Source organism: Pan troglodytes, chromosome 16 (genome assembly GCF_028858775.2).
Source record: "Pan troglodytes isolate AG18354 chromosome 16, NHGRI_mPanTro3-v2.0_pri, whole genome shotgun sequence".
Taxonomy (NCBI): domain Eukaryota; kingdom Metazoa; phylum Chordata; class Mammalia; order Primates; family Hominidae; genus Pan; species Pan troglodytes.
This window is the reverse complement of record NC_072414.2, coordinates 41,292,016-41,318,762: the sequence shown is the minus strand read 5'-3', so window position 1 is coordinate 41,318,762 and position 26,747 is coordinate 41,292,016. Positions and strand designations below refer to the sequence as shown.

The 26,747-nt window shown below is 39.6% G+C and overlaps 1 protein-coding gene across 50 annotated transcripts in view; it reads right to left on the bottom strand.

The window, feature by feature from the left end:
* Positions 1 to 26,747, bottom strand: part of GALK2 (galactokinase 2) — a 178,782-nt gene that overhangs the window by 1,313 nt on the left and 150,722 nt on the right. For 23 of the 50 annotated variants that reach the window (XM_063794121.1, XM_054666920.2, XM_016928193.3 and 20 more), the window contains one exon: positions 7,439 to 7,640. In XM_063794121.1, the coding sequence (XP_063650191.1) occupies positions 7,439 to 7,640 (202 nt within the window). Of the gene's footprint in view, positions 1 to 7,438; positions 7,641 to 8,127; positions 8,273 to 8,310; positions 8,357 to 18,447; positions 18,618 to 26,747 lie in introns of all 50 variants that reach the window. The other 27 variants (XM_016928187.4, XM_063794109.1, XM_016928188.3 and 24 more) reach the window with 4 other exon arrangements.

The following is a 26,747-nucleotide window of genomic DNA, read 5'->3' as shown; positions in this document are numbered from 1 at the left end:
ATGAGATATATCTGATTGGGGTGGCAACAACTATATAAAGGACCACACAGCTAGAATTAATTTTAGTTACTGTAAACCAGGCACAGTTTCAAACCTAAGATTTCAACCAAAGTGAAAGGCCCTATCACAATGTACACAGATCACTTAGCTTTAAAAGATGCAATTTATCCTGACACGAAAGTTAACACGTACTTACAATTAATTCTTCTTAATAAAATTCACTCCAAATTACTAGTGGATTAAAGGCTCTATGATTAATTTAGCACAATTTTGTCTCTTTTTTTCAATCTAAATGAGATATTTTACTTCCTGGACATATCAATAGAATACTACCTCTACTCTAGAACATCAGAATTACTGCATGTCAGTAATTGATTTTCCTGTCAGTGATTCTTCTCAGTTGATTTCTTTTTATCATCTGCTTTATTATATATATTAAAATACGCTTTTCAAATGAACATAGGTATTTAAGAAAGAAAAAAAATGCTTACAAACAAATAAACATCACTGATCTCCTCCTATCCCTTTAACATTCAATTTATGGCCCAGTGACTAAGCCTGAAATCCCATCATCCAGGCTAAAAAATTTCTCTGACCTTGGGATCCTTGGATTATTCTAAATTTCTAGGTTGGCAAAGGGCCTGTTTGCAGTTTGTTGGATTTAAAAAATGGTTGTCATGCCGGGTGCAGTGGCTCACGCCTGTAATCCCAGCACTTTGGGAGGCCAAGGCGGGCGGATCATGAAGTCAGGAGTTTGAGACCAGCCTGACCAACATGGTGAAACCCCGTCTCTACTAAAAATACAAAAATTAGCCGGGTGCACACCTGTAATCCCAGCTACTCAGGAGGCTGAAGCAGAGAACTGCATGAACCCAGGAGGTGGAGGTTGCAGTGAGCCGAGATTGCACCACTGCACTCCAGCCTGCGTGACACAGTGAGACTCCATCTCAAAAAAAAAAAAAAAAAAAAAAAAATGGTTGTCATATGCAGTCATATCAAACTCTTACTGTGGAAGATGCTGGGGAAAACTGAGGTGTCACTGAAGTGTCTCTGGAAGACCCTAAAATATGGGCATTAAAGCCAGCCATGACATGGTCTAGAGAAGAATACTGTGCCTTCTTACTTGATTTTCTAAGATCTAAAATATGCCGTTTTGCTGGACTCAAGTTATCAAGTCTTTAAGGGTCCTCAATCCAACTTCTAAAAGGCATATTTTATTATACTTTCTCATTTGAACAGTTTTTGAAAGCTGTGGTTTTTCAAAATTGAACCTAAAGCAAACAGAGTATTATTTTTAATCTGGCTGTAAAACCTATAGGAACTGGGCCAGAGGTCTATTTTCCTGAGACTTTTACTAGTTTCCAGGGAGCAGAAGCTGGAAGTCTTTATAGGTAAAGATATTTGCTACTGAGTCTCCAGAGCTGCTCTGTCACCACCCTGCCTGCTACAGATGAAAATGGACTGAATTGCATCAATCACATGGTCTGAAATCAGGGCTCAAATTTCCCAAATAAAGAATGATAAGTGCTATTATAAATAGCCTTCTGACCCCAAGTCAGTGGCACATCTGATCACAAGTCAGGGCTGCCCCAGCAGCTGGTCAGCAGCCTGCCCAGCTGTATACACTTATAAAGGCAGAAAGGTCTGTCTGCAGTGTTCCCTGCTGGTACTTAATAGGCCCTTTGGCATATGCCATAGAAATTCTGAGAAGACCAAAAGTTAGACCGATATACTCTTTAAATTAAGAAAGAAAAGTAAGTGAACCAAGGGTGTTTAGTGAACTTTTCATGTTTGCACCTTTTTCTGGAAGAACAATAAAACATTAAAAATATATCTCCTGAGCTATTGCACATCAGAGAGGCAATACAAGAATTACAAAAACCAAAACCCTAAAATCCCTCGGATCCCACTTTGATGATTGTGATGACTAGATTGGGAATAATGTAGAAGGGTTTGTTAAAGCAACAAAGGCAGCCTCTACTTTATAAAGCATGATGGCAAAGGCTAGGGCAGACGAGGGATGGAGATTATGAGGAATGTTACTCTTTGATCCTTGTGTGTTCACAGAATTAACTATCCAGGCACCCAATATAGCCAAAGTCAAATTTCCTACTTTTAAGTGAACTAATTCGACCATAAAGCACTTACTAAGTTGCAAGATACAGAGCAATGGAGAGGGTGGGGAGGAGACCCAGGAGACCCAACTGCACTACACACTTGAAAAAGAGGGAAGGTAAGAAATTATGCCTTGTATTTAAATTCTGTGTCATTTCTTTCTAAATAAGTAAATATATATTATACAAATGGATATGAAATAAATTATTTCAGGAAATCTAGAATTTAGGAACAGGTCACATCCATCTCTCTGACCCCAGCCCAGCACAATTCTAGGAATTCTAGGTTCTAATAAATGGCTGCTGGACTACGATATTTCCCTTAAAATATTTTAAACATTATATATAATATAAGCAGTCAGCAGTGTATTTTTTTACTTGGGAAGACTTCTAGCTTCTGCTCTCTGGGAAATGGCAAGAGTCACAGGTAAGGGAACTTCTAGCAGTTTCTATGATTTTTACAGCCAGGTTAGACACCGTGCCTTCAAACTGCTTTACAGTCAAGAAACCACAGCCTTCAGTGTTCAAATGAGAAAGGATAAGAAAATATGCCCACATGTCTACTTTAGAAATGTAAGCCACTTAAAGGCCATTGAAGAGCAGTGGGTTTGGGTCCTGCAAATGGCATATATATTCATAAGTCAAAGAGGCCCAAAGAGAAGTGAACTCCTAAGGGGAGGTGAAATGGCTCCCTCCCTCTTTTTTTTTTTTTTTTTTTTTTGACAGGGTATGCATGTTAGCACTTAAGGTCATAGGGAAAGAGCATGCAACAATGGATTTGCACTTCATTCTTCCCCATTATGACCTTGTTAAAGAATGGATGCGAGAGGCTGAGCAGCCTCACCATGGAAAACATTGCAGAAAGACTTCTGAGGAAGACAAAGTAAATTAACTTTTGTAATCATAGTTGATCCACTAAAATTTGTCATTCATCTCCCTTAATAGCTTGGGTGATAATGCAGCAATTAATCCTCTCTAACTTCAACAAGTATCAAAACAAAAACAAAAGGCATTAACCATTTTGTCTTAAGTAAAACAAGGGAACCAATAGTGAATGAGCTGTCTCACATATAACTGACTTGGTTTCAAAATTGTTTTGTGTTCTCCAGTAAATTCTACTTAAAATTTAGTCATTTCTTTCTGTTTACATTTTGTTTGGCTACAAAAGATACTTTATAATTCAACAAACATTATCTTTTTCCTTCATTATTTACTTTGTTTCATATAATTTAAGTTCTAACATTAATTTAATTTTTTAAAAAAGCCTCACTCTGTAAGTATAGTTTCCTTCCTCCTCCCTGCTCCTTTCTTTAGATTCTAAACTGATTTTCTCTTGAAGAGCAGGAAAAGGTTCAACTGAAAAAGAGAGCTAGCAATGGTGCTCTTTCCCAACCCCCCTTCTCTCCACTTGGGTCACAAAGTTGTTCTATACATTGTCCTATATGCTAAGTAGGAGATGCCTTTTTAATTCAGTCTAGCTCAGATCACTCTAAGATTTTCTGCTTGTGTATAGCAACTTAGGTATTCTAGGTATTCAAGCCATTAATTTACTCACTCAATTAGTTGTCTTTTCATACAAATAGTTTCCAAGAAGCCCTTCAGAAACACTAAAGGAATTTTGAAGTGCCATAAGTGGACCAGGGAGGGTGATGTAAAGATTATTTTTGGCAGTGCTCCTCCTTGAACCCATTTCAGCTTCCCTCCTCCTCCCTCTTTTGGGGAAAACAAGCAACCTGCTCAGGCTGCCCAGTCTTAGTCACACCTTCCCTACTGATGTTAACATTTTTAATGGTGGCAGGGTAATTGTGGAGGTGGTGGTGGTTTTTAAACAAAGCAATACTTTGCCAGAGGTTGTGTCTGTGGCACCAGTGGCTCACACCAGGCCTTGCCAGGACCCCTTCCAGTATGTCCAACACCTTCTCTGCCTGACCCAGTGAGACAGTCACAAGGCTTCAGAAGGAACTAGGGCTTACAAGTAGCTCCACTGTTCATTTGAACCTTTCCCCATGTTACTACCTGCTACTCTTGTACCATCTGTCTTCCCCATCCTTTTTAACCATCCTTTATCCATCCTTTATCTTATTCCCACTAATTTCTGCATTCTTCTGAACCCCTCCTTCTTGCCTCATTACTTTCCAGACATCTTTTTTTTTTTTTTTTTTTTTTTTTACCTGAGACGGAGTCTTGCTCTGTCCCGCAGGCTGCAGGGCAGTGTTGCGATCTCGGCTCACTGCAAGCTCTGCCTCCCGGGTTCACGCCATTCTCCCGCCTCAGCCTCCCGAGTAGCTGGGACTACAGGCGCATGCCGCCACGCTTGGCTAATTTTTTGTATTTTTAATAGAGATGGGGTTTCACCGTGTTAGCCAGGATGATCTCGATCTCCTGACCTCATGATCTGCCCGCCTTGGCCTCCCAAAGTGCTGGGATTACAGGTGTGAGCAATTGGGCCCGGCAAGAGAAAGTCACAGCTTTTGAAAGTAGAGAATAGACTGCAATTTCACATGGTACAAAGATACCCATGTGAAAATATGTATTGATTGAAGGAGGGAAGGACATAATGCCTGCATCAACTTAATTCCCCTGGGGCTATCCTCCTCTGAGGTTGCTCTGCCACTTAGGACCTTTCAGTAACTTGCAACCAACTGAAACATTTGAAGAATATTATCTGCTGGTCACAGTGACAGCAAAGAAAAAATTAATTATATAAGAAGCTTTAAGGACCAGACAACTATTCTGGCCAACAAGCCAGAAGATAATCTTTCAATATGGAAAACTTGGACCCTATATGGTTATCGAATAAGTAGAAAATAACTTTGATACTTAGCAATTGGCTTTCCAAACAAAACAATCATGAAAAAGTGATGGAGCTCATGAATTTTTCACAGAACTGAATTTTTCTCAGAAAATAAATACAGCAAATGAAAATGAAACACTTTAGCTGCCATTAAGAAAGGATTTTCCAAAAACAAACAAAATGAAAAGATAAATAAAAGGTACTCTTCCAAACCCATTTAAGACATAGCCATAAGCTTTTTCACTAGAACCATATTTTTTAAATGTATAGGTCTGTAGACTGCTAGAACAGAAAAAGCCAATGGAGAACACAAAGCGAAGCAACAGTTCCAGCTCACAGAGCTCAGAATGAAAAGAGAGTCGGAATCCAAGCTTCCTCACTTCCAGCCCACTTTTCATCCTACTCTACACATTACGTTCCTGCTCAACATGACTTTGCTTAATGTTCAAATGCTGGAAACTATGACAACAAAGGCCTCCATCATAAAGCTTCAAAGCTAGGAGATGAAAATAGGTTACAAACACACACGTACACACACGTATGTATGACCCACATTTAAGTGTAATCACATCTTAGTATAACCCAAGGGGAGAGGCACGTGTGGCAAAATCATTGGATTGGGAGCCAGGCTTTCCAATGAACTCATATGTGAAACTTACTCAAATTATTTCATCTCTTAGTGCCTTCTTGGATCTCTAAGACCCCTTCCTGATCTAATATTTTATGGTACTCTAAGATAACTCTTACCTACAGTGGTGAAGTGTGCTTTTCAAAAATGTGGCTTTTAGAGGCACAAGGAAAGTTTCTCAGGACAAAAACCCAGGAGTCGTCTTGATTTCTCTCTTATACCCACACAGCAATTATCTAAGTCTTCCTTGCAGGCATATTTGGCATAGAATTGCCTAGCATTTCCATTGCCCCCTTTCTCTTCTCAAAGCCAGAAGCCTTCTGATGGCCTACACGGCCTATATGGTGTGGCTCCCCACTTCCTTCCTTACTTCATCTACTACCTCTCCTTCCTTCCTGGCCCTCTGCCATGCTGATCCTGCTGAGCCTCACACCTGACAGCCAAGTATCCACCTCAGGGCCTATGCATTTGCTGTTCTCATTTATTCACCTCCTTCAGGTCTCTGCTCAAAGATCTCTTCGTCAGAGTGACCTTCTTCAACCACTCCACAGAAAGAGTACCCACCCAAACCTGTAGTCTCTATTCCTTCTCATTTTTTTCCATAGAACTTATCACTACCATTCAAATTATTTTTAATTGTCATTTCTCTCTTTCCCCACGAGAATGTAAGCTCCATGAAAACAAGTACAGGTTGACCACTCTAGGAAGAGAAAGTTCATTAGAGAATTCCAGGAAGCTGGCAAATGCCCTTCCGCAGCTTTTCAGGTGGGATTCCAACCATCCCACTTCCTTCCAGGCAAAGACATTTCTTCCTGATCTCTGCAGAAATAATTCCACTTCCTCTTATTTCCAGAACTGAACAATATTTGTCCCTTCCATATACTAGGCCCTTGATATTTTCAGAAAAGGGTACTTAAAATGAAACACGCTGGGGAAGGCTTTTGGAAATGAGTGAGAAAACATGTCAGCAGAGTGATCTTCATCAATGCTGTGTTCAAGTCTTTTGACAAGCTGGATTACCCAGGCCATTTGTGATCACTGGAGTTACTTGGTTTAAACTTTTCAGGCTGGGAGTGTGGCAATGACTGAGGCAAGCCACAAGTGCCAAGTGGTTAATTACATTTCCATTACTAATTGTAGTGTAGCATTGTGTTCTCACAGTGAAGTAACATCTAGCGTTTGAGAGCTTTCCCAGTTTCAGTTCTCCCAGGGTCACTGAGCTCCTTCCTGGGTAAGAGGACTAACTCTGTTATCTCCATTCTTTCACAATTTTAGGGAAGTTGATTTTAGGCTTTGTGAAAGAGTTGTCCTCTTTACATTTCTGCCTCTATTAACCATGTATCACCTGGGCTTTCTTCAGCCTTTATTTCCTCAAACTGCCTAAACTAAACCTAGAAGGCAGGAAATGCTGGCTTTCTGGGGGATTCCTTCAGCAAATCTCCCCACATGCTCCCATCAAGCTTGAGATCCTCTGTCAGTTTTCTCCCTTCTTCTGAGTAGAACTACTAAACTTAATTAGGACACTGGACAGGAGTTTCTGGCAGAGCAGCAGTATAATAAAACATATCATGAGAAAGTTAACAGGGCCCAGCTCTGAGCAAAGTTACCATCCTGAAAGGCCTAATCATCCAAAGACAGAAAGGTCTTTCTCATGATGTAAAGAGCTGACTCCAAACTGACTCCAAACCCAGAGCCTCATAAAATCATGGAGCCAGGTAGCAAATCTTTCATCCTACAGGTATTTAGAAGGGAACAAGTGTAGCTCTGTATCATCAGAGACTCCTCATATAGGAAGTGGGGAATGATCTTCATTCCCGTAGATTATGAAATGTTGCATTTTTTTCCATTAATTTAAACAATATTATTTGATGGCATCCCTTGGCCCCCACCAGGCTGCCTCACCGACAGATGTCCACCAGCTGGTCCAGCTCGGGGCAGCTGCACTCATACATGTCCCGGCAGCTCATGTGGCTCTGGTTCATCAACTCTCCCAGCAGCTGGACCATGTTTTCAGGTGCTTCTTCACATATCTTCTTAAACTGGAGCACTCGCGCAGCCTCGCTGTACACATGCTTTGCCCGCTGATAGAGTTTGAAGATGAGCACTGAGGAAGGAAGGGGAGGGGGAAGGAGGTTAGGAATAGTTACTGGACAACCCAGTATAAAGAAAAATACACTTTTAAAGACTTTCATTTCTGTTTTCATTATCAGTATCTTAAACTTCAATACGTCTCTCTTGCTGAAAGGATTCTTTCAATTGAAATGTGTCTATCTGCAAGTCAGGTTTACTTTTTTCTTGATACTGAATAAAATCTTGTAACTATATTTCCTTCACTTCACTCAACACACATGTGCATATACTTGTGTGCAATCTAATGCATCCCAAATGAAGACAGACCTAACATGTATTGAGTACACCCTACATGCCAAACACTTTAAAATACTACTTTGTGTAGGCCAGGCGCAGTAGCTCACATCCGTAATCCCAGCACTTTGGGAGGCCGAGGCAGGTGGATCATCTGAGGTCAGGAGTTCAAGACCAGCCTGACCAACATGGTGAAAACCCATCTCTACTAAAAGTACAAAAATTACCTGGGCATGATGATGGTGGGTGCATGTAATCCCAGCTATTTGAGAGGCTGAAGCGGGAGAATTGCTTGAACCTGGGAGGCAGAGGTTGCAGTGAGCTGAGATCACGCCATTGCACTCCAGCCTGGGCGATAGAGCACGACGCCATCTCAAAAAAAAAAAAAAAGAAAGAAAGAAAAGTACTACCTCATAAAGTTCTCATCACAGCACTGAGGGATGTGCAGTATGATCCCTGTTAACAGAAAAGAGAAGGAGGCTCAATAGAGTGAAGTGACATGCTTAAGGACACACATCCAGAATGTGGCGGAAGCCAAACAGATCAGGGATGCCTGGCCCTAGAGCCATGTTCTTTCCACTCTGCCCCAACAGAAAGGACCACTGGAAATTCTTATGGTGGCAATTTTTTAAATAAAAATATTATATGTCCCAGATAAACACAATTATTTATATGGGATATATAATGTTTATATATGTACCTATATATATATATTGCAGCATTATTTATCATAGAATAAGAAACAAATATCTAATAACAGAGGACTTTTAAAAATTATGCTATATTCATTTTTGAAATATTACTGCTATCAAAACTCAGATTCTAAGGCAATTTGATATATAGGAAATTATTCATTATTAAGTGAAAAAACAACCTACAAAACTATATGTACAACTGATACTAATTTTGCATACACATATTTATGTATATTTTAATTTAAAAAACTGATAGGAAAGCACAAAAATGTTAATATTAGTTATCTCTGTGGTCCATTATGGGTGATTTTATTTTCCTTTTGACACATATATGTATTTTCCAGATTACCCACAGTGACACTGTAATTTCAGCTACAGAAACATGGTCTATTGCAATGGCTACGTCTATAATGCTTACACATTCCTGTGAATAACAACTGAGACTTCCTTACCATTTTCACCCATGCTGAACAGTTGCTGAGCTGGTGTGGTGGGTCTGGGAAAATTTTGGAAAATTTATGAAAATTCCCAGGCCTAGGGGAAAGACACAGGGCTGAAAATCAAAAAGTCTATAATTTTTTTTTTTAATTTTACTTTAAATTCTGGGATACATGTGCAGGTCGTGCAGGTTTGTTACATAGATATACCATGCCATGGTGGTTTGCTGCACCCATCAACCCGTCATCTCTATTAGGTATTTCTCCTAATGCTATCCCTCCCCTAGCTCCCAACCCACTGACAGGCCCCAGTATGTGTTGTTCCCCTTTCCCTGTGTCCATGTGTCCATTGTTCAACTCCCACTTATGAGTGAGAACATGTGGTGTTTGGTTTTCTGCTCCTGTGTTAGTTTGCTGAGAATGATAGTTTCCAGCTTCATCCATGTCCCTGTAAAGGACACGAACTCATCCTTTTTTATGGCTGCATATTATTCCATGGTGTGTGCCACATTTTCTTTATCCAATCTATCATTGATGGGCATTTGGGTTGGTTCCAAGTCTTTGCTATTGTGAATAGTGCTGCAATAAACATATGTGTGCATGTGTCTTTATAGTAGAATTATTTATAGTCCTTTGGGTATATACCCAGTAATGGGATTGCTGAGTCAAATGGTCTTTCTAGTTCAAGATCCTTGAGGAATCGCCACACTGTCTTCCACAATGGTTGAACTAATTTACATTCCCAACAACAGTGTAAAAGCATTCCTATTTCTCCACATCCTCTCCAGCATCTATTGCTTCCTGACTTTTTAATAACCACCTTTCTAACTGGTGTGAGATGGTATCTCATTGTGGTTTTGATTTGCATTTCTCTAATGACCAGTGATGATGCACTTTTTTTCACGTTATTTGGCCGCATAAATGTCTTCTTCTGAGAAGTGTCTGTTCATATCAAAAAGTCTGTAATTTCTTAACAGATCTGTGACAACTAGCTGTACACAAATTGCTACCTGTATAATGCTCCCTTTATTTCCTCACCTCTAAAATGAGGTTGAGAATCACTTCTCAGGATACTTCCAGCCCTAACATTTTATAATTCTATGAAGGGCTTCTTCCAAAAGTATCTATCCTTCAACATTCCCCCCATATTTTTATACTTTGTAAAGAAGATGCTGTTACTGGTAGCTTTTGTTTACACCCCAGTTCTACTCTCTGCCCTTTTCCACCCTACTATCAGCCCCAAAGGCTGACCTGTATAGACTACACCAGTGAGTCCCTTGCCATCTAGATTTGAGAGCAGGAAAAGATCAGCAATAGATGGGAGGGAAGAGAGTGAGGTCAGAGGATTTATTCCCCGGCTCCTCCCTTGCAGAGCCATTTAGAGCTGGCAGTGTCTTTCCACTGAAGGACACTGAACATCCTTCAAAATCTCCTTTTCTACATGGCTTTCTCTCCTCCTGGGTCTGCCTCTAGGTTCCTCTCCCCTAAACTATGATTACTTTTTCTGAAGCACTTTTACATTTCTACTAATGAACCAATAATTTTTTTTTTGCCCTTGATTTTTCTTATTTATTTATTTATTTTTATTATACTTTGAGCTCTAGGGTACATGTGCACAACCTGCAGGTTAGTTACATATGTATACATGTGCCATGTTGGTGTGCTGCACCCATTAACTCGTCATTTACATTAGGTATATCTCCTAATGCTATCCCTCCCCCCTCCCCCCACCCCACAACAGGCCCCCATGTGTGATGTTCCCCTCCCTGTGTCCATGTGTTCTCATTGTTCAATTCCCAGCTACGAGTGAGAACATGTGGTGTTTGAACCAACAAATCTTATTAAAGTTTCAGGTTTCATTTTTTCCCCTCCACAGCACTGTCCTTATAACTCTTACTTTCGTAGATAACCACTATATCATTATCACACCTAACAAATTTACCGTGGTTCCTTAATATTGCCTGATATTCAGTCCATATTTAAATTTTCCCAATTGTCCACCAGTTTACATTTCAACTGGTTTACACCAAGATCCAAACAAATTCCACACATTATATTCAGTTGTTATGTCTAATAAGTCTCTTTTAGTCAATCAAGAATTTAGTAGTTTAGTGATTTTTGATACTCTGGATTTTCAATATCCCATCCAAGCACATTTTAGGGCCATATCCTATAATAAAACTCAATATAGTCCATCAGGGAGAGTACACTTTGGTTTTCCTTTAGGATTACATATTTCTTTAGGATTAAATATTTTATTTTAGGATTAAATATTTTAAAATAGAAACTATCCAGAGAGATGTTTTCTATTAAACCCAGGACTGGTGCTTTGATTTTGACAAAAAGCATTCACAGTACACCCTGCAGACTACCAGAACCTCACAATCCTGGCACCTTCCTGAATCTGTTCTCTTCTTGCAGAGGAAGTGTGTCACAGCAGGACTTCTGAATAGGAATGTCTAACGAGGACTCTTGCTGGGCATTCTGAAGGTGCATGAGAGATTGCCATGGCTTGCAATCTCTTGAACGGTAGTAACTCAGACAACAAGGGAAAGGGCAGAAAGGGCATCTGTTTTCAATTGTGATATAAAAATCTTGCCAAAAGCTACAACAGATTTGGAGACCACCCTTTGGGTGGGAAAGCAGTTCTGTGTTGGCTGAATGTCACAAATGCTCTCTGGATCCAGGGTTCTGGCTTGTTATGTGCTGGCAACTCATCAGGTCTCTGTTATACAGATACCAAAAAATCCAAGAAAATCTGAAGCTTTATCCATAACAACTTTCTTCCCTGTCCAGCTAACATTATAGCTGGATGTTCCAGCTGTCTATAAGCTCTTGTAATCCTTGGGAGCAATTATTACATTAAAGGATGAAGGAAGCTGTTTCTTACTATGTTCATTGCATGCGTGATTACTTCCAAGGCAAATTCAATTTAAGAATATAACACTAGATGATATTTTCCTCCAATATTGTTAATGGCCTATCCTATTCAAGAGAAATCCAAAACTTCAAAGCGGGATATACGGCATAGTTTTCAGAACACTGATTTTCTCCAATGTGAATCTTAAATAATTACTGAATCTAGTCATGAAATCATGGCACAAATTCTGAAATCTAAATGTTCATGGCTATATATACTTAAACTGCAAAATAAATATTTCATTTTGTTGCTAATAATTTTGGCTTGTATAATAAATTATATTGGCTAAACTCCTTCTGCCCAGCCTCCGAGCTGTGCTTCCAGCACACCATGTGGCTCCTGTGACAGGCCCGTGGCAGTAGCTGTTTTGTTGTCCTGAAATGCTCTTCCCCAAGATTTTCACATGGCTGGTTCCTTTTTGTGGTTCAACACTCAGATGTCACAGCTTTGAAGAGACTCAACTCCAATCTGGAGTAGCCCACACACATACATATTTTCTCCATTCTATTTTATGCTCCCAACACCTATCACCATCCAATATTTTCCTGTGTGTTCATTTGTTCATTGGTTTGTGGTTGTCTCCCACCAATGGAAGCTCAGCTCCAAGAAAGCAAGGGCCTTGTCTAGTTTCTTCATAACTATCTCTAGCAGCTAAAATAGGATCTGGCACTTAGTAGGGGTTCAATAAATGTTTGTTGAATGCATGATTCAAATCCTTCTCCTTGTAACAAAACTGCACTGAAACTAGGCTAAATAAACAGTAGTGAGACAAGTACAATATGGAATATAAAGGAGACATACTGTTTTGACAATTTATACTCACTAGCATCCTCACCAAAAAGTGGGGAAAGTTTGCTAAAATAAAGTTTGGAAACAATTAGTAAACTTCAGTGCCCAAAGTATACCCTAATATTCATTATCACAGATGACTGAGAATTGTTTATATTGTATTTTGCTTTACAGATGTGAGAGAAAAGAGATTTCTAAAACAAAATATGTTTCAAATAAAAGAGAAAGAATATAAAAATGGATAATTGTAAACAGTTAAAATTAGTTTTTCTTTTAGGCAATCTTTATAACAAAGAGTTGCCTATTAACGTTTTCCTTTAAAAGATGGTTACATAGTTTATGATCAGAACCCATCTCTAATCAAGGAATCTAAATCAGGGCACACATAATTGGTTATTTTATTGGATCTCTGGTGGGAAATGGTGAGGGAAAGCCTTTGACAGGTGAGGCACATTGAGCGCCACTTTAAGCTCTGAGGACAGCAGGTCAACAGTAGATAGAGGACATGTCTATTTCATCTCTGAAAGAGTCCCACTGATTTAAATTTAACCTCTGCATGCAAGGGCTAGTGGCCTCTTCTTTATTACCTCATCTTCTGCTAAGAGCAATGCCAAAAGCACTGAGTCATCTGAAAGAGCTTCACTGATTTAATTTTAAGTTCTCCATGCAAGAGCTGGTGGCCTCTTCTTTATTACCTCATCTTCTACTAAGAGGGATGCCATAAGCACTGAGTATGATAGTCATCTAGCAAAAGTTAACCAACAGTTCTTATTGAGCACCTGCTATGCACCCAATACCATGCTCCAAATGACAGGAAAGCCACATGAAGTAGAACCTCTGCATTAAGGGAACTTATAACTTAGTTACACAGATAAGACAAACTATGACACTATTAGACAGTGAGCAATTGCAGCAGACATCTGAGTGCTGGAAATGCTGAAGGTGCACTAAAAAGACAGGGCTTGCTGGGGAAGGACCAGTAGTGGGAGATGTCACAGGAGAGGGGCCTGAGCCACACAGTGTCCCTTCTGTGAAGAGAGAATGGCCAAAGGCCCAAGGTGGGAACAGGCAGAGTGTGTTCATGGGCCTGAAGAGAGCAAGCTGACCAGAATCTGGCTCTCTAGAAAGCTATCCTCACATCTGAGGCTTTAGCATCCTCAGCTACATCCACTACACAAAGATTACAAACAACCCATGTGCCATAGCCAGCCACAGTGATGCCTTCTTGACTCAAATGTCTTTATATTGGAAGATTTACCTAAGAATCTGGATTTCTACTTACTTTTGGAAAACTGGAAGGTCTGACAGTGCTGGATCTGCATTACTGTCTAGCAACTGTTGGCTGGAGCTAAGGAGTACCTACCCCTTTGAGTCAGGGTACACACACTTTATTCCACACAGTTCTCACCATTCCCAACTATGTGACACTTAGCCTGCCTACTAGTTTATATGCCAGCCTGGTCCTTGCAGGTATGTGCTTGTGGTCCTTGTTCTATAAAACTTTCTATAATAGGACTTCTCAGCAGAAGAGTGGGCAAATATCTTCCCTGAGTGGGTCATCATGCCATAATGAGCCACTGTTACTGTTGCTATCAAATATCACCTCCCATAGGTGCACTGATAAACAATGTATTGAATTATAATCTGTCTTCCTGTAACTTCTACTCTTTGGTCTTGGTTCTGTTCCCCAGACATATGTAAACACAAGGTAACCCTTCAGATATCTGAAGACAGCTCTCATGCACTGTGCCTTTTACACATTGTTGAGGGTCCACTATGTACCTGCTTAGGGACCAATAATGAATAAGTGTACTAATCAGGGTTCTCCAGTGAGACAGAAACAACAGGATATATAGGTATACAAAAGAGGGAGAATTGGCTGATATAATCACAAGGAGAAGTCTCCTTGATAGGCTGTCTCCAAGCTGGGGAGGGAGAGAGGACAGTAGTATGACTCAGTCCAAGTCTGAGAACCTCAAAACCAGAGAAGCCAACAGTGCAGCCCTCAGTCTGAAGCCAAAGGCCCTAGGGCCCCCAGAAGGCTGCTGGTTTAAGTTCCAGATTCCAAGGCTGAAGAACATAGAATCTGATGTCCTTCCTGAGGAGAGGAAACAAGCATCTGACACAGGAAGAGAAAGAGAGCAAGAAGACTCAGCAAAACCTATCTCCCTTCTTCTACCTGCTTTGTTCTACCCATACTGGCAGCCAGTTGGATGGTGCCCACTCACATCACAATAAGATAAGCTGTTTACGCCCCACAAGTAATAGTCTACTAGAAAGAAATCATTAAATGAGATCAACAAAGGGCAAGAGATGCTAAAGCAGCATCTCACAGCTAAAATAGAGGCACACAGTCAAGAGGGTGTCTGGATCTAGATGCAACTGAGAGTAGAGCTTGAGATAAAGACTTGGATGCAGGGAGCAGTAATCTAGAAAGCAGGGGTGAAAGAGGAAGGAAAGTGATTCAGGAAAGCAAGCAAGCCAATAAAGGGGGCTTAATGAGCAGATTAACTGTGTGGACAGCCCCCGGCCCAATCTCTCAGGGATCTCTCTGAAGAGTCATGTCGAATGTGCCTACCATTGGCCCACAGGCAATGGGAAGGCTGGGGCATTGACCCATTCACATTCTCATTGTTTGAGTGTTTCCCCCTAGAAGGGTTAACTTCTCCACAAAGATGTGCCTGGGTAACACATCTGCCTTCAGTGACTTTGGAGAACGCACAATGGCTACAAAGAAGAGGCACTCATACAAGCTGCTAGCTTAACATGGGCTGCCAGCAATGCTGAAATCAGAATATAAAGTACAATACGGATATATCCAAGAGGATATAGCACAGTAATCATTACATCCACATAGGAATTAAACCAGTGAAGTCTAAATAGATGAGTAGGTGTTCAGCAAACCAATGAAATGGTGGGATAAGAAGCAAAGAAAAGGGTTGGGCAGAAAGAACGTTAAGAGCAAAGACGTAGAGATTATAAACCATTAGGTGCTTTTAGAGAAATAAAGTACTTTGACTACTGGAGCATGAAAAGAGGATAAAGAAATAGAAGCAACAGAGAATGTAACAGGAGAGAAAATCAAAGCAATGGGCTGAGGCCAGCCAGATAATGAGGACTTTGTATGTCATGCTAAGATATTTAAATTGTATCCTGCAGATAAGTGGTTCTTGGCCCTTTAGGGATTACAGAACCTTTTGAGAAGTAAATAAAACAATGGACTCTCTCCCCCATGTGAATGAACAAATAACCAAAATACTGCATATAACACAACGTACACACAGATTCCATAAAGCTATTGTTGAATCCTGGTTAAAAATTCCAGTTAGATTGAGGAAAGGATATGCTTGTCAATAAATGGTGCTAAGAAAACTGGATATTTATATGCAGAAGAAGACAAATAGACTCCTGTCTCTCACCGTATAAAAAAATCAACTTAAGATGGATTAAAGACCTAAATGTAAAACCCAAAACTATAAAACTACTAGAAGAGAACACAGGGGAAATGCTTCAGGACACTGGTATAGGCAAAGAACTTATGCGTAAGACAACAAAAATCACCAGTGACAATAACAAAAATAGACAAATAGGACAACATGAAACTAAAAAGATTCTACACAGCAAAGGAAACCTACCAACAGAGTGAAGAGACAACTTGCAGAATGGGAGAGAATACCTGCAAACTATTCATCTAACAAGGAACTAATATCCAGAATATACAAAGAACTCAAACAACTCAACAACAACAACAACAAAAAATCCAATTAAAAAATAGGCAAAGGGTCTGAATAGAGATTTCTCAAAAGAAGACATATAAATGGCCAACAGGAATATGAAAAAATGCTTAACATCACTAATCATCAGGGAAATGCAAATCAAAACCACCATGAGGTATCGTCTCACCCAGTTAGAACGGCTACTATCAAAAAGACAAAAAAATAACAAGTGATGGTGAGGATGCAGAGAAAAGGGAACTCTTCTACACTGTTGGTGCAAATGTAAATTAGTACAGCCATTATGGAAAACAGTATAGAGGTTTCTAAAAAAACTAAAAATAGAACTACCATATGATTCATCAATCTCATTACTGGGTATTTATCCAAAAGAAAGAAAATCAGTATATCAAAGGGCTATCTGTACCCCGTGTTTATTGCAGCACTATTCACAATAGCCAAGATATAGGATCAACCTAAATGTTCACCAACAGATGAATGAATAAAGAAAATGTGGCATGTACACATAATAGAGTACTATTGAACAATAAAAAAGAATGAAATCCTGTCATTAGCAGAAATATGGATAAACCTAGAAGGCATTATGTTATGTGAGATAAATCAGGCACAGAGAGATTAAAAACCACATGATCCTACCCATCTGCAGGAGCTAAAAATAACTGAGCTCATGGAAGTAGAGAATAGAATTATAGTTACTAGAGGCCAGGAAGGGTAGTGGGGGAAGGCAAGTAGGAAGAGAATGATTACAAAATTGTAGCTAGATAGGAGGAATAAGTTCTAGTGTCCTATAGCACTGTAGAGTGACTACAGTTAACAAGAATTTATTATGCATGTTCAAAAAAACTAGAAGAGGTCCGGCACAGTGGCTTATGCCTGTAATCCCAGCACTTTGGGTGGATCACCTGAGGTTGGGAGTTCGAGACCAGCCTGACCAACATGGAGAAACCTGTCTCTACTAAAAATACAAAATTAGCCGGGCGTCGTGGGGCATGCCTGTAATCCCAGCTACTCAGGAGGCCGAGGCATAAGAATTGCTTGAACCCGGGAAGCAGAGGTTGCAGGGAGCCAAGATCATGCCATTGCACTCCAGCCTGGGCAACAAGAATGAAACTCCATCTCAAAAAAAACAAAAAAAAAACCAAGCAACTAGAAAAGAGGATTCTGGATGTTCCCAACACAAAGACATGCTAAATGTTTGAGGTCATGTATAGCCTAATTATCTTGACTTGATCATTACACATTTGTATACCTATATTGAAATATCACTCTGTACCCTATAAATATGCACAATTGTCATATGTTAACTAAAAATTAAAGAAAAAATTCACTAAATAGTAAAAAATAAAATAATTCCAGTTAGAAATAAGAAATCATTATGTTTTTAGTAATTAGTCAGCATTCTTGTTTGTAAACAACAGAAACCTACACCAACTACCTTAAGCAAAAAAGAAACTTGTTTTGAAGACATTGAGAAGCTCACAAAATCTTTTAGGATTATATATTTCCATTCTCTATTAGAACGTGAAACCAGGTGGGAAGTGGTTAGAAGCTAAGGGAAGCAGCCAGTGAAGAACACTGCCAAAATCATTCCACAAGAGCAGTCTGGATATGACATTGGAATCTAGACACTTTATCAACTGACCTATGCCTGTTAGACTCAAAGCCCCAGCCATAAACAAGTGCCCGGACACCAGAAGAAGCCTAGTACCCTTGTCCACATGCAGATGTCAAGTGACTCAAAAGAGACAAATCTGACCCTTCAGCTTCTACCATAGAATGCAAGACCTTCTCCATCACCAACATACACACAGCAGACTTCCCTGAGATGGAAAAGGGGCCCAGATGCTAGGTAGCCAAAACTATGGCTGCTGCCATCTGCCCACTGCAGCAGTGAAATACCACAACTATTTGAGTCTTCTCTCCAGAGCAACCTTCCAAGTTCCAACATGATCAAATTTCCAGTCTCCTTCACCTGTTTATTCTTCCACATACACTTTAGTCTGTGTATGCCCTTCTTGAAGGGTGGTTCCCAGGCCTGAATGCAGTTCTGGATGTCAGCTGATGACTGCAAGGGAGAGCTGGACCATCATCTCCCTCATTCTTTATGCAGCGAGTTTCTCCACGTAGCCTCATATCACCAAACTGCATAAAGGTTTATAAATACAGAAGAATGCAGAGCATTGGTTTTCAGCTATCAAGCTAAAAAGCAATAAGTATTTTAAGAATATTTCATTACCTTGAATGAAGACTATCTCGGGATAATTAATCATAAAGAATAAATATGCTGGTCTGAGATAATTGGAAATCTTTATCATGTACGTGTATAATTAATCTTTCTGAGACTTTCATACCCTAGAATATTTTCCCACTGTTTGAGTGAGGGGCTAAAAGTAGTTGTGGCTGTAGCTGGCTATGCACAATCATATAACTACACATTACTGGTCAATTTCTCTAACAAATAGAAAGCTCCACTAGGCTAAACCAAAAGTTGGTTTCCAAGAAGAGCAATCCAGAGGTGGATGAGGAAAACCACTTCAGAACCCAGAACAGAGTCCTCTGTTTTCCTTTGCAGTGAAGTCGTAATAAAAAGTCCGTGCTCTGAGGCAAAGACTCTTTGGAGCATTTAAGCAATATAATTGAAAAACACTTGAATAATCCTCATTGAAGCTGGAATGTGGTTTCAAATTTATTTTCCTAGTAATAATATTTTTTAAAAATGTTAAACTTCTGAAATGGTCAAACCCACAAAAAATAAACTGCTGTTTTCAGCCACATTAGTATCCCATTCCCATGCTGCAAAGACTAAATTAAATTAGCATTTTACATTTAAAGGGAAAATATCTTTACCTGATTTTAAAAGCAAACTCGCTGATGAAAAAAAATGCACTTTCAACATAAAACACACTAATCCATGGAAAAGTACATTCCAAGAAGCATTTGTGAATATTTGAAAATCAACAGCATAATGCTGTTTTATGGAGAGTAACAGTGCTCCTCATGTTTATGGCTTCCCTTTCTCAGATTTCCCAAGTAGCAAGAGCCTTCAAGGTCTGTTCCATAGTACATTTTACTCCGCTCATCAAAACCTTTGCCTCACTCCACTGTAGTCACCCTCACCTGCATTTTACACGCTGGCATATGCTAAGCTTCTGTAAATAACTCCAGGGTCATACACATTACAAGACAGAGCCCATCACTCTCTTCTTTCCATTCTACCCTCTACCTTTGTAGTTTGGATTCTTATCATCCCATGTCTGTACCATTGCACTACCTTCTAACTGGTATTCCTCTCCCCTCTAATCAACCTGCTCATACATACCATAACAAACTTCCCAAATTGCCATTTTGATTGTGGCATTTGTGAATATTTCATTGCATCGAAATCTAGCATATTTTTCCATTGCCCAACAAATGAAAGCCCCCGTATTTCAATTCATCAAGAAACATCAACAGTCCCCCAAATGGTACGGTTGTGACACTGTCATCTCCCCGTTGACTTGAGATACCTGCCCTGCACCATCATTGCCTGTCCACTGGCAGCATGCAGAGTACCAGAATGAAGACGCTGCATCAGCATCCTACCCAGTCCGATTCTGCAATCCCCACATCTCTTTCAGTATCAGCCTGGATGCCACCTCTTTCACAAAACTCTCCAAAAACATAACAGTCAGAGGCATCCATACCTCCCATCTCGGCACACTTCTTTAATTACTTTGTGTTCCTTTCTAATTATAGTTACCATATACTGCTTCTGGAGGGCAGGGACTATGCCCTCTTTATCTTTATAGCCCCCTTGGAACCTAATAGAGTGTCTTGAATATGGCAGGTTCTCAATACACATCATCTTGCTCTCATCCTATTAGCAAGGGAAGAATCTGAAGCTGCTCCCTGGATGAGCCACATTTTTGTGTCTCACTCTCTTGAGGGAATTACTTTCCCATTAATTTTCCAGAACTTCCCTAAAACTTCATTCTTGCAAAATGTGAAAAGAGGAAACAATTTCAAGCCATTTAAAAAGGAACCTAGAGAGTTAAGAAGGAATCGTGGTCAATGCAGAGCTGCAAGAAGGACTATGAGAAACATGGTCATGCTTGCCTAGGGCTGGCCTGGCCTGGTATTTTTACATGAAAGGGAATAAGCTCTTATCCTAGATTTCTTCTATTAATTGAATTACAGGAAAAATACATAAGGGAATAAAAAGGGGTGAAAGAGAGGCAAAAGAAAAATTAGTGCTTACCTGTGAAATAAGCATATTTCTATTAGAACACTTTAGTTATTATTTTATTGTTGTCTTCCCACAAAATTAAATAAGAATAAGGATTATGCTGGCCTTACTGACTTCTAATACACAGTACCTAGCACAGTGCTTAAATAGTTGGTTCTCAAACATTTGTTGATAAAGGAATAAAAATCTACCTCTACTTATGTTATTTATTTCCCAAAATGATGAAAAAGTAGTCAGTGAACAGATTACGTCAACAGTTTAAGCAAGTATGAAACTATGCTATCTGGCATGTAAAATGGCCCTACTAGATTACATAGGCTGTTGTCCGGAGTTTGCTTTTGGAAGGTAGGTACTGGAGCAGAACAGGAAGAGTGACCTGGGGTGACTGAAAGTGAGGGAGCTCTGAATCATGTGCCAAATGTGGCCCTTCTCCGAATTTCCTATTGAAGGACAATACACCTACACTATACCTGAACTTTCCAAAATGCAGTGCAGCATTAAGAAGATAAAAATCTTTCACTTTCACAAACATCTAGAGATGTTCCTATTCTCAAGGTGTTTACACTATAACGGGCAATACCCTGAAAGAATGAATCAAGATGCTGCTATTTCACAGCACTCCATGATTACAAATGTGCTTATGTAGTTCTCCGGAAGCCAGTTGGGAAGTGAATGCACACAGGTGTGTTTGTTTGTGGTTTCTCTGCATTTGTGTTTATGTGCTTTTCCATAAGCAACCTTCCCCCCTTTATCAGATTCTCTTTCCTGTTTTCTTTATTCATATGACTCTTTCCCTTGTGATCTTCATCCTCTCTGTCCCCCTTCCCTTTTTAGGCTAAAATGGAGAAATGAAGCATGTATCTTGCTATTTCTTGTGTTCATTAAGTAGACTTTTATATTGCTTCTTCTTGGAACATTTTATAACTTCTCATTAAAAGACTAAATTATATTGCTTTCCTATGTAGGTGGTCTCTGGTCTTTTTTACTGTTCCATCAGTGGCCCTTGACAGAATAAGGGTTTCCCAATATTAGAGAAGTCCTAATGGACTAAGGGTGTTAATCTTTGTGGTCTCTCCCATTCTAATCCTTTCTAAAGACAAAACAAGAAACCATCTTCCTCAAACATTTTCTAAAAAACTATGGAGCGTCTCTACCCTGAATATAGAGTGGTGGCCTGTCATATTTTCGTCTGAAACCTGCCGCATGAATGATGATCAAATGAGATCTCATATGGTTAAACTGTTAGTGTCTATACACATACAATAGGTCATTATTTTTGTTGTCATTACTATTCATATTTGGCAATAACCTGCAAAAAGGTACTAGATCCATCCATAGTTACTCGCCTCAGCTGACTCTCCTGGAAACAAATGGCACAGTAGGTAGAAAGTAGCATACAATTTCTAATTTAGAAATTATTAGGAAACTTTCTTCCACCTGAAGCTAAGTACTTTGAAAGAGGACTACAGAAATTGAACAACTAATAAACAGAAGGAGATGTTTTCTTGAACTAGGATATTAGAATGACTGGCTCCTGAAAAGAGACCATGAACTCTGCAAGACAGGGAAGAAAGTGACAAGCCATCATTACCAAGTAAGCTTTCACCAGATCATGTGCAGATAAAATGCCTGTATGAGAGAAATGTGCAACATAAAAAGAGATCACAGTATGTCTGTCTAATTCTTAAATGAAAATAACTTGAAATTTGATCAAGAGCAATATTCATTGTCCCAGATGTTTGGAAAAAATGTCAACTTCATATTTGTATATGAGAAAGTAAATTGGTTCTCATTGGTATCACCAAGATTTGATGGGATGAAACTCATAGCCACTCAACATGGGAAAGTACAGTTGTCATTAGGCTGCTTCCAAATATTCCAGCTATCCTCACACATATTAAGACTGTACTACCTCACCCTCACTGAAGTTCATCACATCCATCTGACCGGCTTTGGCCAATCGAATGAGCATAGGGGTGATGCCAGTCACTCTGGCAGATGTTAAGAGCCAGAGAGCAATTAACAACATTACCTTCCTCCTGCCACGATTGTGGACAAACGTGTTGAGATGGAGCCCTCTGAGCCTAGCTCCATAAGTGTCTTAGATGAACAAACTCTTTTGCTGACTTATGTTAGATATAAAGAGTGAGTAAGAAATAAACTTTTGCTTGGTCAAGCCACTGAGACTTTGAAATTGTTACTGAAGCACAATCAGTTTGAGCTTACCAGTACAGGACAATCACTTTGACCAAAATAAATGAATTTCACCATAAGAAAAGCTGCTTTGTATACAAAGAGAACACTTACTTATGTGGAAACCTACAAAATGTAAAAATGAAAGCATAAGTAGCAAAAAAGGAAAATAGGATGGCAAGATGTTGGCCTCTTAGGTTGATGATGACTACAGAAGATGCTTTCCTATAGATGTTTCCAAACCAGCAGAGGAGTGACAGAGGAGACAATGAGATGTCCTTATATCTGCAGAAGCCTCATTCTACTCAAAACATAGTATCTAATAACTTCACAGCTGATTCTTTGATAATTTCACTCCTGAAAGACAGAGATACATCCACGATAAATTTAAGCAAAGGGAATACTGAGTAACATTTCCTTAGACTTAAATACATATATTTACAAGTTTAGAAATTATACATTTTCCTTTCCTTTTCTTCCCTTCCTTCCCCTTGAGGCAGCCACAAATGAGAAGACCAGCAAGGCTAGAGCCAAAGAAGCAGCTGGGGCTGAGGAGATGTACAGGAACTACAGGGTCAGAAACAAAGAGGCCTGCAAGGCTGGACCAAGGTGGTGGTCAGAGCTGAGGAGACCAAGGAGGCCAGTGGTGCCAAGGCCAAGGAGGCAGCTGGAGTGAAGAAGATAGTTGGCAGGGTCAGGAAACCAGGTACATACAGGGAAAATGAGCAAATAAGTAAATATACTAAGAATGATGAGAGACATGTATTTTTCATGCTTCAAAGGTCTACATAGGAGCAGCTGGTGCCACGGCAGTTCATGCACATTGTTACTTCTCTGCTGGCCTCAGAAGCCAGAACCATGGTCACCATTAGCCTTGTGGGACAAGAGGCACACTGTGAGTACTGACCTACCTACCAGCGGCTGAGAAGCTGACCAACACACAACACAAATCACTGGTGTGATTCCAACACATGTCCTAGGCTCTTCCTACAGAAGTTGCAAGTTTTATGATGCCGTGCCTTTAAAAATCCTACTTAATAAGGTATGTTCACATTCATTTTTAGTTTTGAAGGGGGAAGGTGAACCAATGAATAGGGACATATCATGCACACATCTGAAAGAGGAAGTGGAATTTCCTGGTTATCTGCGATATCAGGTAAGCCCATTTTTTTTCCCTAGGAAACAAGGTAGGAACCTTTATTCCTGGCATGAACCTGTCCTCCACAGCCAGACAACTGAGAAGTCAATAGAAGCTGATGGGCAAAAGGAAGTGACCAGGCAGAGAGAGAAAGAAAAAAGGACTAATGAAAGCAAATTTTCTGCAAACTTGACTTCCAAAACAACTTAAAGAATAATATCTTTTGTGTGAAAGAAAAATCATTATTATTTGATTTATTCTTTTATACTTTGTTTTACAACAGTCTATTATTTTTCTCATAAAAACAAAAACAATAGACAAAACCAAAGGACCCATTTTATTGGCTTTCTCATTAGAAGTCCATCTCACAGATTTTAAGGATTTCTGTTCAACCAACATCTGTAAACTCTAGAAGGGTCTAAAACTTCCTTTGGAGTTTCGTCTAGCTTTCTATAGAAAACTTTTCTTCCAAAACATTTACAAGAAGAACAATGGAATCTGTTGAGATCACAGAGTTTAGTGCTTGATATCTTATAAGCTACATTTAAATCAATTTCCTTCATAATTGAGAACCCTCAACTGGACATTTAAATTACTAAACAACTGACCCTTTTTACATTGTAAAGCACCTTTATACTTTTTATTAGATAAAAACAAACTACTCTCCTTAGACTTAACCAAGATAATCTATGAGAACTGCATTTTTATTAAACGTGAAAATTCCATAGCACTTCTCGTGGCTCTTCTAGAACACAACAGCTTATGCATATTATGGCCAAGTTGAGTTGTTCCTTAAATAAAGCAAGCTTCTAGATGCCACACAGTCTTATCTCTTCTAAGGCCAAAACACTAGAATGGGAAATAGCCATAAAGGAAACTCTTTGGACATAAAGCTACCTATCTTTATCATTACTCCTTAGTCTCAAGAAAAAATTAGAGCCAAGCAAAGTCAAAATACTGATATCACCTCCCGTAATTGGTGCAGGATTGCTAAGGGCAGCTTATAAGTGTGCCAAGATTTAAAAAGTGATGGCAGAAAAAGTACTGGATTAAGTTAGAAGACTAGGATTTGGAGTCTGGCTCCAGCTCGTACCACCTATGTGGTCTTGACAAATCACTAAATTCTCTCACCTCTGTTTCTTCATCTGTGAAATGCAGATAACCCTGTGCCCCAGGGTTGTTGTGAGATTCAAATTAGAAGGTGTGTGTAAATGGTCATGTGGGTACTATAAAGTGTATAACAAGTTGTTTTGTTCTTTTTTTCTTTACCATTGACTCTAGGTGTCTTCCTAAAAAGCAATCTACATCAGGGCTTTGTTCTTTATTAAAAGTCATGATTATCACCCATGACTCTGGAGATCATACAAGGCAAACAAATGAGTCAGGAACTGACCAGCACTTTGTCAGCATGTGGTCACAGGCAAAGTTGATAACTGAAGTAATGAAATTTGGGTCTACCCCAGCACAGTGTGGCTAAGCAGCTGGGCCACCCCAACCCAGAGCAGTTTGGACACTCCCAAAAGAAATGCTCCCAACAAATTCCTTTTTTTTTTTTAAGCTAGAATCTAAACCAACTGACCCATTCTCTCTACTTTACTGCACATTTACCTTCTCAGAAATTCTTCTGTCCTCCAGTGTGTGTTCTTGAGTTATATGCTTGATACGTGTGCCTATCTCTCCTTACCCTGACCACAGCTTCAAATTTTCTTCTTGGGTCACACCATGGGAAACATCCCTCCCAATTAAGTCTGGCCCCTGAGGCTCCAAGACTCCAGACCACTCTACCACACCCTTAGACAATTCCTACCTGTGGGTAAGGCCTGGCAAATAAGCCTGAAACTATTCCTAAAAGTTTCTAAACAACATCTAAAGGATTGAAGGATTTTGCTTTGTGTGTGTTTAATTTGAATGGCCACTGAGCATTTCTAAATCTAATTATTAGAAATTTGGAAACAGAAAATAAGAACTGCGCATGGGCCTTTGGAAGTCTGGCTGGTTTAACAGAAGCTTCAAGCCACTGCTTGATTTGAACATCTCTCTCTACACTGTCACCTCAAGGTTAACATCCTTAAAAAAAAGAAATTCCAACCAAGAGTTTCATATCCAGACAAACAAGTTTTGTAAGTGAAGAGGAAATAAAATCCTTTTCAGACAAGCAAAGCCTAAGGGAATTCATTACCGTCGGACCTGCCTTACAAAAGATCCTTAAGGAAGTGTTAAACATGGAAACAAAAAACGGGTACCTGCCACCACAAAACACATTTAAGTACATAGCCCACCAACACTATTGTATTAGTCCGTTCTCTTGCTGCCAATAAGGACATACCTGAGACTGAGTAATTTATAAAGGAAAGAGGTTTAATTGACAAAGTTCAGCATGGCTGGGGAGGCCTCAGGAACTTATAATCATGGCGGAATGAGAAGCAAACATGTCCTTCTTCACATGGTGGCAGCAAGGAGAAGTGCCAAGTGAAGGTTGGAAAAGCCCCTTATAAAACCATCAGTTCTCAAGAGAACTCACTCACAATCATGGAAACAGCAGCATGGGGATAACTGGCACCGTGATTCAATTACCTCCCAGGATCTCTCCCATGACGTGTCGGGATTATGGGAACTACAATTCAAGATAAGATTTGGGTGGGGACACAGCCAAACCATATCAACTATAAAGCAATTATATAATCAATGCTACAAAACAACCAGCTAACAAAGCAAT